The sequence below is a fragment of the Solanum stenotomum genome, chromosome 3 (genome assembly GCF_019186545.1).
Source record: "Solanum stenotomum isolate F172 chromosome 3, ASM1918654v1, whole genome shotgun sequence".
Classification (NCBI taxonomy): domain Eukaryota; kingdom Viridiplantae; phylum Streptophyta; class Magnoliopsida; order Solanales; family Solanaceae; genus Solanum; species Solanum stenotomum.
Genome location: NC_064284.1, coordinates 27,723,896 through 27,741,579, shown reverse-complemented (window position 1 = coordinate 27,741,579; position 17,684 = coordinate 27,723,896). Strand labels below are relative to the sequence as shown.

Below are 17,684 nucleotides of genomic sequence, written 5' to 3'. Positions count from 1 at the left end.
GGATGAGTTAGGAGTAGTTCCAGTTATGATTGTGAAGCTTGTGGAATGATATTTCCAACGCCACCGAGTTTGCTCAATTCCGAGTTTGTATGAGCGAGTTATGCCCTTTGAAAGTTGGGCAGTTGGCAGGGAATCCGTCCGGAAATTTTAAGGGCATTTTGGTCTTTTCCCTAGCTATTTCTTTTGGGGTTATATTGTTGTGTTAGGCTGATTTTTGGATCATTTGGTCCCATTTTAAAGAGTGAGAGCTAAGGCTTGTGAGTGAAGAGGAGAAGAAGAGGAGAAGAAGAGAAGAAAGAGGAGATCAAACAAGTTTCTGTCAAAGATCGTCGTGGTTATCGTCGGGGGTGATCCCTACTAGGTATGTGAGTTCTTAGTGTTGGGTTGATCCTTTCCCCCATACACCAACTCATTTTTATTATTGAGAAAAGATTGGATATGTTGTTGAAATTGTTGGTTTGTGTTGTTGAAGTTGTTGGTCGTGTTGTTGGAAGTTCTTGTTAGTTTAGTACATGGTTTGATTGTGTTTTTTTGAGTTGAATCTCTAGTATGTTGAGGGATTTTATGATCCTTAGTGTTTGGGGTTGAAACATTGAAGGTAAGGGAGGTTTAGAGTTGGAAAAATGAAGGAGAAAAGTCAAGTTTTCGGGGAAAAGGGTTGGGGCGTTGCGCCAGCCAGCGCGCCCCAAGAGGGGCTCTGAAGCCCTGCCCTTGGGGCGGCGCGCCAGTCAGGGCACCAGCAGGTCCCTTCTGAGCTTCAAGGTCTGGCGCTCCGCGCCTTGCAGAGCGCCAAAGACGCCAAGTTCCCCCATTCTTTTCACACTTTTTCATACATGTTTCTAGGTATTGTACCTATGTTTCCTAGTTGTTTCCAACACTCCAAGGTACGTTTAAACGTCAAGAACTCGTTCATAACATGTGGTCAAACACCTTGAATTCAAAATTCCAATTCAAGGAAAGTTAGTTTCCAAGTCAAGTGAAATTAAGAGTTAAGTCTAGAAGTTAAAGAAGTGAGTCAAAGTCAGTCTTTAAAGTTGTTCAAGAGTCTTTATTGAATGTTTTAACTTCAATCTAAGGCTCAAGTTGCAAGTCAAGCAAAGAGTATAGAGTTTCAAGTCAAGTCAAGAACATAAAGTTGAGTTCATTTCTCAAAGTTATTAGGGAACTATGTATTCCCAAAGAAGTTTTAAAGAAATGTTTTTACATTTAAGCAAGGTTGGAAACTGAGATTTCCAAAGAGCCTTCGGGCTAGTTTTTGAGTAATTATCTCATATCAGCAGGAAGAAATATGTTTTAAAAACGTAAGAGCCAGTACATTTTTGGGAGTAGTATCGAGCACCGAATTGGGGGAGCGTTCAAAAAACCCACAGCCCCCATAGAACCATGTTAGCCACCATGGGTAGAAAAGGATCATACTTTTTAGATGAATCCTTTTCCAGATAGACTAGTGGATCCATTAGGCAGTTCAGGTCTTATACCTTTGGCCGGGTATAGGATGCTCTGCCAGCGTGAGGTCGATCGTTGTATCATCACTATAGCTCTTATGTGATGGTTGTCGATTAGAGAAACTCCCACAACAGTTATTGTATTTTAATACATAGAAATTATGATATTTTTATATACATCAGTTCATTTGTATCTCTATATACATCTCAGGCGTATTGTATCTTTGTATACACACAGAGTTTATAATAGGTTTTAAATAGTCTTTCTTTATATCGCACTTGTTTTAAATTGCCTTATATTAAAAGAAGTAAGTCAGGTTGAGTTGAGTTGAGCCAGGTAAGCTTTTCAGTTTCTTCCAGATTTCCTTCTAGCCTTTGTTACTTAGTTTTCCAGCTCGCATACTCGTACATTCCATGTACTGATGCCAGTTGGCCTGCATCTTATGACGATGCAGATACAGGTACCCAGGATCAGCATTCAGCACGCCGTTGATCCAGCTGAGCACTTCAGAGTCAGTGGTGAGCCTCCTTGCTTTCCGGAGGACTCGGTTGTTTTGTGTTCTTAAGTTTTGTTTTATTAGGGTGTTGCGGGGTCTGTCCCAACATCCATCTCAGTATTTTTAGAGGCTTCATAGACAAGTCAGTCAGTCAGGCAGTCAGGCAGATAGTTTTGAGTCTCTCATCTATGTATATATGTAAATATTCTATTTTGGGACTCGAGTTGCCTTTTAGGCCAGATTTTATCAGTTAAGTTATTTTATGTACTTGCATTGCATGGAGTTATTCTGTTGAGTTAGGTTTCTGCTGAGTTAAGAAAGCCAGGCCAAGGGTTCGCTTGGGGCCAGCAATGGTCTCCGGGTGCCGGTCCCGCCCAGGGTGTAGGCTCGGGGCGTGATAGATCCATATTTTTAGTTGTGTTCTATACTTTGGAAAATTATAGGGCGGCTCCGACCACGTGAAAAAGACGTTGCAAAGGGAGACTCTTTGCACACTGGTGGAGCTATAAGCCAGGTTACTAGGAAGGAAAGAATGGTATACTTTCTTAATTTAGTAAAATAATATTTTTTCTTTTTTGAGAAGTAATTTTTGGAGATTAATGAGATCAAATTCTCTATATGTTATTTGCAGGAAAAAGAGTTGGGTAGGCCGGTAGTTGTAGAAAAGATGTTCAAGGTTACTCACGTAAAGAAGAGTACAAACCCCACAGAGGAAGAAAGATAGATTGAGCCACGTGCTAAAGAGACATATGTAAGAACTCCATTCAAACTAATCTTTTTTTCTTTTCCTTGTATATATTACATTTTTATTCTTAGAGTTCTTTGTTTAAATTGCAGGATAGGTTTATACGAATATCTCAGGAATATCGTAGTAATCTACCTCTTGAGAGTCAGGACAGACAACTTACACAAGAAGAAAACGAGAATCTTTGGAAACAGAGTGCAGGTGAACCGATTAGAGGTTTAGTCTACAGCTTAACAAAAAAGGCGTATGAGAAGAAGAAGTCTTGGTATTGTGGTTCATTATCCTCAAGCTTCGATAGTGGGGATAGAGAGACAATATCTGCAATGGAGGGTAAGATAGCTTATCTCAATGCCGAGATTGTTGTTGTAGCCGACAGAGAGAAGAATAGAGAAGAAAGTGAGAAGAAAGACAGAGGAAGAGAGAGGAGGAGATTGCGATAGCAAAGGAGGCAGAGAACAAGAGGTATGCAACGCTTCAGGCTCAACTAACTTTTCTTTTTGAATCAGGAAAAATTCTTCCTCCATGTTTGGGCAATAGTGATTGATCTGATCATGAGGGTGATGAGAATGATAAGTTTGATAAAGAGAGTGAGGGTGATGAGAATGATAAGTTTGATAAGGAGAGTGAGGGTCATGAGGAGTAGTTGTATCTATTTGACATTTTAGACTTTCTATATTTTTGGGATTGTTTGATCGTATTTTAGTTTATTTTGAAGTTGGATGAAGTTTATTTTGAACTAGTTTAATGCATTTGTTGAAAATATTGTGTTGGCAGCTCTTTGGGTTGTTTTGGTATAATATGCAGGTCGGCAACTAAAATTGCAGCAATTTGCTGCCAGTTTTGTAGCAGAAAACCGACCTCTGGAGGTCAGAATCTCAAAAATAAAATATTAAAATACCGACCTCCAGAGGTCAGAATCTCAAAAATAAAAAATAAAAATACTGACCTCTGCAAATCAGAATCTCAAAAATAAATAAAATAAAAAATAAAAAATACTGACCTCCAGAGGTCGGAATTTAAAAATTAAGAAAACATAAAATTAAAATATACCAACTTCCAGAGGTCGAAAATATTAAAAATTAAAAATAAAAAAATTAACAAATACCGACATTCGGATGTCGGTATTTCAAAATATGAAAAATAAATATTCTGACCTCAGGAAGACGGAAATAATAAAAATAATAAATAAATAAATATATAAAAATGACCTCAGGAAGTCGGAAAATAAAATAATGAATTTTATGACTTAAAATTAAAACTGACCTCGAGAGGTCAGTAAATACCGACCTCCAGAGATTGGTATTGAATAGCGACCAAGCTTTTTTCCACCTAAGATGAAAAGTCGGTATTTCAGGGAATACCGACCTCCGAAAGTCGGTATTTGTAGGTCGGTATTCACTGTTGTTTTAGTAGTGTTGTATCATCACGAGACTCATAGTGATAGTTTTCGGTTAGAGAAATTCCTCAAGAAAGTAAAGTATTTTATTTCAGTATTTACTGTCATTGCATACCTATTTGTAAAGTTTTTAATTTAATGATTTCAGTTCATATTTATGCTTTACTTCAAATGAGTTATTTTCAGTGTTTCATTCAGTTAAGTTACTTGTTTCACTAAGCATTATTATATAATGTACAATCCATGTACTGACGCTATTTGACGCTGCATTATTTTATGATGTAGCTTCAAATACTCATGATAGAAGACATTTAGTAAGAGCTTTTTCCATCGGCAGTCGGTTAGACCTTCTTACCTTCGGAGAGCTCCAAGTTTGTTAGTTTAGTTTATTTGATTTATTTCCATCATTGTTAGCTGAATAGTCAGGTAGTAGTGAGTCTTGTCTCGACACCTAACTTCAGTCAGTAGAAGCTTCATACATAGATAGGCAAAGTTAGTGAGTCAGTTTAATCTTGAGTATTCAAAAGTTTTAAACATTTTAATTATTATTATTAACATTATTTATATTCAGATCTATCGCAGACTTTGCATGATATAGCTTTAATTGATTTTTAAATGTTCATTTTGCAAGGTTTTCACATGTATGTATAGTTTTCCACTCAATAGTCAGTCCGACCAAGGATTAGCTTGGGACCAGTAATGGTACTGAGTGCCGGCCATGCCAGGTGTAGGCTCGGAACGTACACCGAGTTAGAATTGAAAAATAGGAATTTCGGGTTTGAAATTGATTTTCCTTAGATTTTACTTGTTGGGGGCTCCAAGGAGCGTTTTATTGATTTACTCAATAAGGGGGTCAAAATTTTGAAAAAAAATGTATCATTTTCTTGGGGCTTTAACTTTAAAAAGGGGTTTACTTTGGATTTTACTGTTTTTTACGATTGAAATATGGGCTTTATGATGGGGATGTACTATATTATGAGATTGTGTGCCTAAGGGATTATTCCGATTTTCACTTCATGCATTTTACATATGTTGATCATGAGATCTGGCAGGTTTACGAAATGTTTCGGGGAGCCTATAGGACAACCAACAAGGTAATTTTCGAGACTTTTTACTTTTATGCATTGGCCACATGTGCAATGCATCATCTCATACCGTGTTCCAATCTCTGATAGACTTGGGTTTGGTGTGAAATTAACATGAGTATTATTTTCTTCATCATTTGTGGTTGTGAATATGCTCCTAGTTTGATGCAGCTTAATAGAGTTAGCACACAATCATGCCTCTCTTATTTATATAGTTTCAATATGAGTTTGATCGGCCTATGACGCCTACTAAGTACTCCATATTTAGATACCATATTATACTTCTACATATTTTTCTGATGCAATGCCCCGTACAAGCCACCCTCGCTGATTCCTGATCTCCCGAGGCTGACGACGTCGGTGCTGGATCGTGGTGAGCTCTTGGCGTTCAAAAACTTGCTGTTTTTCCCTCTTTTGTAATGTCTATGTATTTTGATTAGACAACTCAATTGTATATAGTCCTTTATGTACTTAGACGCTCTTGTACTAGTGACATCAGGTCTGCGGTTTGGTCCTTATGTATATTCGTCTTTCTTGGTCACTTTTGAGCCATTTTTGTATATTTTGTATATCGTTATATACATATCCATGCTATGTGCCCTGTTCTATGTCTATTTTGCTTCCATGTAGTGTAATTCTAGTTTTAGTTTATCGTTGTCATTCTGGATTTTGGTTTGCCTACTGCAGGTTTATGGTAGGCACCATCCGACTTAGAATCGTGATACAATAATTGACAATTAATATTTATAAGATAGCATATGAAAAAATTCGGATTAAAGATAGAGTTGTCTGAATGTTGAAATCTATAAGATGCCACATAAATTGAGACGAAGAAAGTAATATTCAATCTCCCTTATTATTCTCAAACTCCTCATTATTTTTTAATGAAATAAACGGGAGTGTTTACAAGCATACATACAAAAAACACCACCACCATACAATAATAATACATAGAGGACTGTATGAAAGGTAATAGAGTATATAATTACTTCAAACAACATCACAAATAAAAATAAAAATCCACCTAGTGAAGAAGATGAATTAAGCATCACCAGGGTCGTTTGGAGGAGGATGTATTGCATAGTAGGTCTGGACAATATCTAAGCAGAGGAGGAAAAGAGAAGCAACCAAAGCAATTATAGTCCATGGATTGTTAAAATATGTGGTTCTAAACTCAGCCATCCAAGTCCTTATTTTGCTGTGATAGTGATGTTCGATATGCTCTTTGACATCCCAGAAAAAAGAAGTATCCCCTCCCTCATAAGTATTCAAATCTTTGTACACTTGCACCACATCATCATCACTCCCTAAGCAGTTGATTATTATTTTGTTCTCTCTCATCTCCTTCACATCTTTTTCTGTAACCACAAGTAGTTTCATAAAACTCACGTAACTAGTCACTGATTTATCGTTAATAATAAGAGGATTCGGAGAGAACTCATACGCGATCATGTTCTTGAAAAACACTCTAGTGTAAATATCAACGTACATAAACGGGAGCTTTAGTTCAGCAGACCGACAGAATCTAGTTGGACTAAACCTTACACCTTTGAGAGATTTAATCCCACTAGCCTTTGAATATATCCCCTTTGATTTCAAATCCGTAACTGAACGGAACACGTACTGGCCGCCATGCCATTCTTTATTTTCATCATCTTTGCAGCATTTACCACAACCTTCTTCGAGGCAAGTTAGCATGTCCTTAACATTGCAACAACCATATTCATTTTCCCTTAAAATAGGTTCATGCTCTGGACCTGTCACAATTACTCTTCGGAAAATTTCAAGAAGGTGAGCGGGATTCTTCCCTAGATCATCTTTGTCTTCAGCATGTTCAATCATTCCATTCTTGTCATTGAAGAACATTTTAAAGGAATCCCGTTCCATCGCCTTTATAAATGAATGTCTAGGAGTATTATATTTCAAGGCAACCAACATCTCGAGAATTAGGAAAGGTATTTGATTTTCAAGCAAATACATGTCACGTCTAATGCTGCTATAAACAGCACTACCAAGATGATTATTAATTGTCTCCGCCGCTTTATATGACTTGTCAATATCCTTTGGTCCGAAATAATTTAAAATGACACATGCATCTCTAAGCATCATATGAGCAAATTGTATATCTGTGTACCTACATGTGAATTCTTCTAGGTAACACTTTTTAACATTCTCAATTTCCCCTAATATCGCAGCGATGAAAACAGCTTCATTCATGTCGTCTCCGATGAACATTTGAACTGCAGTGGGCTTGAAATCCTCAACGAACTTGAGCTTCTCATTTCCATGGTGGTAAGGCCCGAATGAAACCACTTTTGGCTCATAGTCCTCCTTATTCTCTTCTTTCATCAACATTGGAACCATTTGCATTAACGGCATTTTCTTCTCCTACAACGTACAACAAAAAATTATTCAATTTCAGTTAGATTTCACATGCAATATTTAATTGGTTATAGCAAAAATGCATCAAATTAGTATCACAACTTATACGATCTTGGTTGGTATAGAATGAAAAGCTTCAGATACCAATGGGCTACTCTAGCTAATTAATGTGTCACCATTATGTTGACAAATATTGGGTCGATCACATAAGAATACGAAAAATAAACATGTTGAAAAGGACTATCAAAAATATTGCACTTTTTAAAAAGGTACAAATAAGGCACAAGGAGAAAATTTTCTTTTCTTCAACATTAGAGTATATATTGTTGGAGCATGCAATTCTCTCCCAACTCTCATTGATAAACATTGTCACCAACATCCAATTTAATTGATTTTTGCTTCATACGAAATATATCCTTAATATGATTGTTTTTCTCATTTTATCCTTAATTTGTAGCTAAGAAAATGTCGAAGGCATTTCAAAAATCCGTACCTAATTAAACATTTTCATATAAAATGAAAAGGAGGAAGAAATAAAAGAACCTAAGTATTTATCTAGCGCAACTTATAATAGTTTGGGGCAAGTGCTATGCTATAATAAGGTCCAAATTCCAAGTTTAAAGAAAGTGGGGAGATCAAACATCCATGACTAGTTACTCTACTCGATTCAATATACTTTGTTCACAGTTCACACATATCTAAAAGAAAATCCTGAAAGCACGAGAAATAATATACATATGAAAATTTTCAATTTCAAATTATTGAAGTGTATGATCCTTTCATCCAAAAATTTAAACATTTAGAAAAAAACACATATTTTTTAATTAACAGTAGCCCCCCATAAGTGTTTGACTTTTTTTTTTTCAATGACCAAACTCGTGGAATACTTTTTTCTTTTTGGATGACAGCGAGTTTGAACCAAGACCACTAATTTTCTTTGTTATCATGTTAAAATATTTAATTATACTAGTTAAGTGTACGATTTTGCAAATGTGTATTACGCTAATTAATAATAAATATATATTTAAAGAACAAATTGTTATGTATACATTATATGATTAAGTATAATTTTGTTAAAAAGGTAACGTAAAATTTTTAAGATAAAAAGTGTACTTAAAGAGGAATAAAGAGCAAAATCAAATGTAGTAAACAAAATTTCGACATTCATATCAATATTCAAAATTATGTTGGTATACAAAAACAAATACAATAAGATAAAGAAACAATGAACTACGTTATATTATGTATGAGCATAATAATATAGCAGAACTACTTATAACAAATTAACAATAAAACGAAGAATCACGGTAAAACAAAAAATGACAATCTGAAAGTAGCAAAAAAGAAAATTGAAAGTTATTTACCAATAGGCTAACAAAACGATAGTCACTAAATCAGTATGTAGTACATACTGAAATAATAATTTTCTTTTATAGAAGAGTTTGTCTATATAATTTGGGAAAGAATTTTTGAACTACACAAAGCAAAATATTTTTCAAGTTCACAAAGTAAATTTAAGTGGATAAAATTTGAGAGGAAATAGAATTACCTGCTCTCTGATTGCAGCATTAATCCATAACTATTGACGTGTCTTATAATTTTGTTGAGGAGAAAACCTTTGAACTTTACTATATATTTTTCTCTTACCATATATTTTAGTATTTATTTTTGAAATATATTTTCCTCTTACCATATAATTTAGGACTCTTCAATTATAATTCTCCTAATATTGAAGGAAAAATGTAAGAAATTTTAAGAAAGGTCATTAAATATAGGAGAATAAAATGGCGAACTCTTTGTTGCATTTAACGTGTACTAAATGTTTGAAACTTTTGGCTATTTATTACACAATTTCTTGGGAAATGATTTATATAAGTAATANCATAGTTTCTTTTATTTGTAATTCGCAACAAACATTCTATGTTTTTTGACATTCCATTTGTATACCGAAATATACAAATAGACCGAAATATACAAATGTCCATTTGTATACCGAAATATACAAATGCAGGACCCATTTGTGTACCGAAATATACAAATGCAGGACCCATTTGTATATCGAAATATACAAATGCAGGACCCATTTGTATATCGAAATATACAAATGCAGGACCCATTTGTATACCAAAATATACAAATAGACCCAAATACATATATTTTATGTATATGTATACCGAAATATACAGATTAATAGCCATAAAAAACATAAGTTTGCTATGACGCGCAATTATACAAACTATAGCTATAACATACAAATATGATTTTATGTTTGCTAAACCTAAAATTTACTCATATAAATATGGGTTATTTTGACAACCAACTTTCGTGATCACTCTAAGAATTAATCATCTAAATTTGATTTTACTTGCTTTGTGGAACAAATGTTACTTATATTTTTTTTAAAAAAAGAGACAAAAATAAAAAGAATTATTGATGGTTTAAAAGACATACCATGAAGACCAAAAAAATATATTCTATATTAGAACAACTTACGTACCAGTTTACAATAGTGCTTGGGATGCTCTTTTGTTGGATGTTTGATAATAATTCAACGATATGTAGCCATATTTAAAGGGCTACTGGAATATTTTAAGCCTTGCTTCCATAGTAAAGAATAAATGTTAAAGTGTCATTTGGATGCTTCAAAAGAAAATAAAGATATAGTATTTTACTTTAATTCAGAATCTCAAGTTTAGTTCCCATTTTTATCTGACAAAATTTACTGAGTATAGCAAATTGGGATGATGTTTATTTTGTTTTCCATTTTGATCTGACAAAAAATATATGTTTCGCATTTCATTGAAGTTGTCTACGTGACATTTGGTTACCCCATGAATAAAGCGGTTAAAACTTCTAAGACAAATTAAATTCCTTTTGGGTCATGTGATAAGTATATATGACACTAAAATATGTCTAGTTAAATAATTTTTCTATATGTATATATATAAATTCCGACTTTTCTACTTTTCATTAGTTTAATATTTGACTAATGATTTGCAATAAAGGGTGTGTTTGGTATAAAGAAAACTATTTTTCTAGAAAATGTTTTTCTGAAACACAAGTAGATATTTGACTTATTTTCTCATGTTTGATTGGTTAGTAGAAAATATTTTTTAGTGTTAAATTTATGAGTGAAAAATATTTTTGAGAAAATATCTTTTATTTTTACTAGAAAGTAGAAAATAATTATTGAAATTGAAAATATTTTTTAAAAACAAACATAATTTGATGTGGGGTGAAAAAATAAAAATTTGAAATTGGAAATATTTTTTAAAAGGAAATTTTAAATTTTATTTTTATTGTTTTTGGGGTGGGGTGGGGGGGGGGAGGGCTGGTGGGGGGGGCTGGCGGAGTGAGGGTGGGGTGGGGTGGGGTGAAAAATAAAATTTTGAAATTGGAAATATTATTTTAAAAACAAAGCTTAATTTTATTTTTTATTTTTTTGGGGGAGGGGTGGTAGGGGGCTGGGGTAGAGCTGAGGGTGGGGTAAACAAATAAAAATTGAAGTTCGAAATATTTTTTATAAAAAAACTAACTTAAATTATTATTTTTTGGTGGGGGTGGGGCTGATGGGGGTCAAGGGTGGGCGTGGTGAAAAAATAAAAAAAAATAAAAAAAATTTAAAAATAAACTATAATTTATTTTTATTTGTTTGGGGGGTTGGGGGCTGGCGGGATAGGGGTGGATAAAAAATAAAAAATTGAAGTTGAAAATATTTAAATTTATTTTTTCAAAAAAAAATTGTAATATGAAATTGGAAGAGAGTTTTAAAAAATGTTTTCCTTAATTTTTGAAGGAAAGTCATTTTTCTTAAATTTGAAGAAAATAAGTTGAATTGAAAAATATTTTACCTTAAGAGATGACATGTTAATTGTTACACTAGTAAAATAATCAATCCTAAGATAACTTATACGAGTGACATGTAGAATTGTTCATTTTAAGTAATTACAAAATGATCTCCAATGTAATTTTCAATTGCCAAGTTTTGAATAAATGAAGATTCTTCCCAACTAGCTCCGTGAATCACGTGAAAAATTTAATCAACTTTTCATTATAACGTTAACCTCATAATTAACAAAAGCTGCATTCCTTTACCCCACAAACAATATATATAATATGGAAATGTCAAAAAGGTTTTTAAATTATGCGAAATGTAAAAATGTCATTTATTTGTAGTTTGATCCAAAAATGCTTTCGTCCATATTTAGGTCCAAAATTACCCTATTGTTACTAAATAGGTCAAAATGTTTTTTTCGAATAAATATATTATTTATTTTCTTTTAAAATACACTAATAAAAATATTATTTTTAAAGAATATTATTATTGTTTTCTTTCTTTTAAAATTACTTTAATCGATACAAATGTAAAAAATGATTTTCTTCTTCTTAATCTCGATTTTATCAATTAAAATAGAATAACTTCATATACCATATATGTCATATACGTAAGACCATAGGGAAAAGTACTGTAATTACGATAACTTTCAGATTGATCACATTAGACTGTAAATCGTGACACACACATACATGTTCTTTCCTAACCTAAAGAAGAAAAGAAGCAGATGCTCTATATATACTTGCAAGGCAAGGAATGTTAGGGGAACTCAAATTGTGTGTATCATGCCTTGTAAATATTTGACATTAAGCTACTCATCACTTGGTATTCAAAGACAGAGATGGATCCAGAATTTAAATGTTCTGTGTGCCACTTTACCTTAATTTGAAGAACAACGTACACCATAAAAACAATATAGTAGAATTTGTCATCAAATTATGTGAACATGGAAGAGCCTTGGCTCATTGGTTTATTTGAGTCTCATTGGAGATCAAGGGTTCTAAAGTTAATATTGTATTTCAAACGTACTCTTTAAATTGACCTCAACTGGTATCTATGATTCTAATTTTGGGTGTGCATAAGTAGACACTTAAACTTATTTAAAGTTGAATAAATGTCATAAGTTGAATAAATAGACACACGTATCATATGTGGATACATTAGGAATTTATACTTGTATAAAGTTGAATAAGTAGGCACACGTGTCCTATATGCATTACCAAAGCTGAGAGCATACATGCCTTTTAACCATAAAGTCTCACTACAAAAAAGTTTTCCCCAAACTGGGTACGAACCTTTGGTCTCACAACATAAGCAAAAGCTTCTATAGAACATGCCTGTAAGTCCTATGGCTAATATGCGTGCTTTTATATAATAATATACAATCCTCGTATGTGTGCTTTTATCTTAGAGAAAAGACATAGATTTTCTCCTGAATGTATCTCAAAATTCAGTTACTGGCTTAAACTATCAGGGAGATACCTATTAGATATCTTTACTATTTAAAAGTAAATTTATTTACCACTTAAAACTAACGTGGAAAAAAATTTAAAAAATAAAGCAAACTTGTTGTAACGATCCTTTCCAGTCGTTATGGGTAGACCAATTAATGGTGAAAGATTTGGGTCAAAAAACTTTTTGGGTGGTGAGTTGAAAATCTTAGCCTAGGCTTGTCTCAAATAAAATTTGAGCGAGCGGAGGTCAAGGGAAATCCGAGAATGGATTGGGTGTTATTTCTAAGCTTGAGTCATATTTTCTAGTAGCTAATACATTAAGAAATTTATAGGGCTTTTTGGAAGTGAATTTGAGTATGTAAAACTCCTGATATCGAACTTGGCGTGAAGGGATCATTAATATAGAATGTTATGGTTAGAAGGTGTGTTGCGAAATAGAAGCTTATGGGGAGAATTTCGAGTTTTTGTCTCGTTTAAGCTGCTCTATCGGCGTCTTGGTGTTTTCCCATTCTTTTAATCTCTATACTAGGTTGATTTGGTCTCTTTCCATTCTTTTAATCCATATACTACATCGTTTTGAACTATTCTAAGTGGGATTATGTGATTCCTAGTGACCCTAACCCCTCATTCACTCCTACCTTTCCCAAAATCAATTTCATTCTCTCTAAAGTCTTATCTCAAAGAAAGAATTAATTAGGATTTCAAGCTTCAAGTCTTCATTCAAGAATCAAGCCAAGGTTTCTACTTCAGGTATGTGAGATTTCATCAATGGATATTCCTTCCCCCATTGATTCCCAAAGAAACCTTAGATTTTCAAGTTTCATAAATTCTTCAAATTAGGGTTCTATAATCTTCATGGGTTTTCAATGTACATAAGTTTTTCTTCATGATTAACCCTTAATTGTATGTGTTTACTTGTGAATTCCGTGTTTTTATGTTAATTTCATGAACCTTAAGTATACAAGTACTTTCATGATTTAGAATTAAGCAATTTCTTATGCATATGTCAAATTATCAGATTTTCATGATATATCATATGATGCTTTCAGATAAAGTATTTCTTAGTATATTTTTAGTTATCATGATTTATGAGCTACTCAGTATTTCTCAGTTATTCGTATGATTCAGTATTATCAGATTGTTACTGTTTCCAGATTATATGTTTGTTTTCGTTAGGATTTATACTTAGCGCTGAGCAAATTTGGGAATGAAGGATTTCGGTTAGCGTCTGTGAACCTTTAGTAGCAATCTCTAAGTCTCAGAACTACGTGCATAGGTTCATGTAGCCCTGATTGACACGTCATATTAGTGGATCCACATAGTTTTTAGGTCTCTTACCTTGGCAAGTATTGGACATCCTCATTTTGGTGTGGGGGCAGTACATTAAATTTTATGTAGTAGCTCACATGATTTATATCGGTTTTAGTATATCCAACAGTCAGACTTTCGGCTATTGCATGGCCTTGTACTTATGTATCTCAGTTCAATATATTTCAGTTTTATGTTATTTTAACTTGGTCATTACATCAACATGTTTTATAGAATTCATCATGTTCAAGTATCATGTTCATCATGCATTACTTACATACTTGGTACATTCAAAGTACTTATCGTATACTTTCCGTTTGTATTGTTTGATAATATAGGTTCTGACGTTCAGTATCCAGCCTGCGATTAGTACTATCTCTGATCAGCTACCAGTAGTATCTTGGTGAGTCCTCATTCTTCGAGGATGACCTTTATCTTTGTTTTAGTACTACTTTCTATTTTCATACATTATAGTTAGTTGGGGGCTTATCCTGGCAACTCATCTATTAGATACTTTCAGACAATTAGTTCATAATTTACTTCCGCATTCAGTATTTTTCCCCGTCTTAGTATGTGAATCTTAGTATCATGTCATGACGTACCATGAGGTTATAGCTTGAGATCACTTATAGCTTTAGGCACTGTGTCGTGTCTAAGGATAGTCTCGGGGCGTGACATGATCTCTCTTTTTTCCTTGTATAGTTGTTATTATTGAGTTATATAGTTATGTTTACATGTTAAAGATAGTTAGGGAACCTTTTTTTGGTATATACAAGCATGTTTTAGTAGAAATTATGTACTGTTGTATATGTTTTGTTTTGGTTTCTCGATTTATATTTTTGGTGCTTTTCTCAAGAGTAGTCTCTTTTCATCGACTAATTTTTTTTAGGATTGCATTAACTATAGTAAGTGAATTTTCTTTATGACGAACAGATGATGACCGTCTTGAGGGGAAATTAGTCCTAAGTTATAATAGAAAGAAGAAGGATAATTAGCCATAGGGTGTAGTAGTAGGAAGAAGAACCCAATACTAGTTGAATCTAGGTGCTCGACTTTGAAAAAATGCTAAACTTCATAGATAATTTATTCAAAAAGAGCATAAAAGAAGTAAACTTAAGTAAAGACACACATGCTCCATAACTTGATTCTAAAAAGACGGACTTAATGTATTACAATCAATTTGGCTATGTTGTGAAGGCAAAAGTCTTAAGGAGCCATTTTTAAACAATTATGCCATGTGAGATGAGTATTTGTTTTGATTCTTTCCTATTAGACAACTGGAACTAGCTCTCTGTGTGTGAAAAATTTAGCTTAGTTGGATTGTGGGATATGGTCAAGTCATTTTTTTGGAAGCCAAATATTTTTGACCAAATTGTTATACCAACCCTTATAATGTCCTTAGTTAAGCTTATTCGTACCTAACAAACTATTTCTTTGGAAAACTACGTAGATTACCTGAGCCAATTCTCCTTTGATTGATTGATATCATTTTTAATTTGATCCAAAAGTTCCTATGTACTTTGATATTGGAAAAAACTTAGAGAAAGATAGAGGGAAAAAAGAGTAGAAGTAAAACATAGAGAAGTATTGGGTGATGTGGTAATAAGAAGTAAATGAGGTATTGCTTTAAATTTTTTTAGTAACCAAGAAGTGCGAAAATAGTTACAAAAGAAAGATGAAAATTTAGAAAATAGAAAAATGGATAAAATATCCTCGCTAGCAATAAGTGACCGAAAGAGAGGGAAAAAACTAAAAATGAAAATGGAAGGAAGCATGAACATAGGTTGAAAGTAGCTGCAGTAAAGGAAAAGAGCTAAAGTATGAAATTTAAGTATTTTAAAGTGCATCGAGAAGAGTAGTCACTATTTTACCTAATAATTTATATTCGTCCCCCTTAGTCAATATTACAACAATAAAAGTCTTTTGATCCTACCATTTGGTGCGTTAATTGATTAAGTAACACACTAATGACAAGCATATTGTCACAGACTTAGAGTCTCACTAAAGCTCCATGCGGCACTTGACAACTTACTAATCTTTCAAGATCTTGTAAACTCAAGTAAGCCCTTTGAAACTAAGATCACTAAGAGAATGAAAAGAAAGACAAGAGAGCTTTGAAAGAAGGCTTTTTATTGCTTTGTGGAATGTTTTACACTTGGTTGGATGATTTACAAATGAGAGCCCCTCTATTTATACTACTTCCTAGCGGGCTAAAGTGTAAATAAAAATTACTACACAAGTCCTTACTTATTTACAATCTAGTCCCTCTCCTAGAATTCTCTACTACTAGTCTAGATAATTCTAAAGCTTTCTAAGATATTTTCTAAGGCTTTCGACAGTCTTCTAAGAAAAGATTTAGAGAATTCTAAAGTCTTTCACTAACCTCTCCATAACTCTAGATTTTTCCCCTTTATTTTTATGTCAAATTTGAAGGTCAAAGTGGTGGGTCATGACACTCTCCCCCACCTATTGATGCGACGACCACGTCGCATTGCTGTTGCATGGTCAATCGAGCCTTGTCTTCTCGCATGTGCAACCAGTTGTCCATTGACTCGATCAATGCCCTTGTGCAACTCCCTCAGCTGCTTCTTTATCTCTTCTAGCTCGTTCTTATGATCCTTCCTAGGAGGTAAGCGTCTTGGCGGCTCCTCTAGAATCACGTCCTTGTTCTCTTTTAGAACTTTCTCCATGCATGGTGGCAAGGACACCTTAGCACCATTATCTTCTTATGACTTGCAATGGTGGTTGTAAACGTTGACTCCTTCTTCTGACGAGTTGCATGGTTGTTAGTCAGACTTGTCCTTCCATCTTGGGTACCTTAACCAGGGGCGCCATACATGATCCTTTTTGCTCCATGACCAAAAGTTGTTGGAGGTAAGGATCGATCGCCGCGTGACACTGCTGGAAGAACCCTTGCCTATGAATTATGTCAAAGAGATCTAAACGAGCGACAATGAAGTTGGTTTTACCTTGCCACTAGCCTAGTGTGATGCTTACTCCATGCGCGACTCCACACACTGGAGTCGGTGGTGCATTGACCGTCCTGAGTTGGGCATTACTTGGACTGTAACTTAGCCCCAACCTTGTTGCTTCCGTCTTGGTCATAATGTTAGCCTCTGCACCCGTGTCGACCATAGCACGAACGGGTCTTCCATTAATCGTGATGCCGACATATTGTGTGTCGTATTCTCTCAGCTTCCCTAATTGTTTCGTGATGGCTCCACATAGTCCTATCAAGCCCAACTATGTCATCTTTGCACCTTGTCCTTGCTCATGTGCATTCTTCTTCTTCCACTTTCGCAGGATAGCACCAAGGCTCTTTCAGTAGCGTACATAAAAAAAATTGTAAACGGTGTCGACATTTTTTTAAAACATAATTTCAATTAGGATGAAAAAATGTGCTTGTTGAGGGTCGAACTTAGGACCTTTTTCACCCAAGTCATGCGCCCAACCAACAAATATATATATATTAGGATGAAAAAATGTGCTTGTTGAGGGTCGAACTTAGGACCTCTTTCACCCGTCATGCGCCCAACC

At 34.1% G+C, this 17,684-nt stretch overlaps 1 protein-coding gene across 1 annotated transcript; it reads right to left on the bottom strand.

The window, feature by feature from the left end:
• Positions 1 to 6,052: 6,052 nt before the first annotated feature.
• On the bottom strand, positions 6,053 to 10,073 carry LOC125859454 (UPF0481 protein At3g47200-like). Its single transcript, XM_049539223.1, has 2 exons — positions 10,048 to 10,073; positions 6,053 to 7,556 (listed from the first exon to the last, which is right to left on the bottom strand). The coding sequence occupies exon 2, from the start codon at positions 7,545 to 7,547 to the stop codon at positions 6,210 to 6,212; it is 1,338 nt and encodes a 445-aa protein (XP_049395180.1). The 5' UTR covers positions 7,548 to 7,556; positions 10,048 to 10,073; the 3' UTR covers positions 6,053 to 6,209.
• Between the last annotated feature and the right edge of the window lie 7,611 nt (positions 10,074 to 17,684).

What these genes read in the sequence shown, in the direction of transcription:
- LOC125859454 (XM_049539223.1), bottom strand. Translation starts at nt 7,547, where the DNA reads ATGCCGTTAATGCAAATGGTTCCAATGTTGATGAAAGAAGAGAATAAG.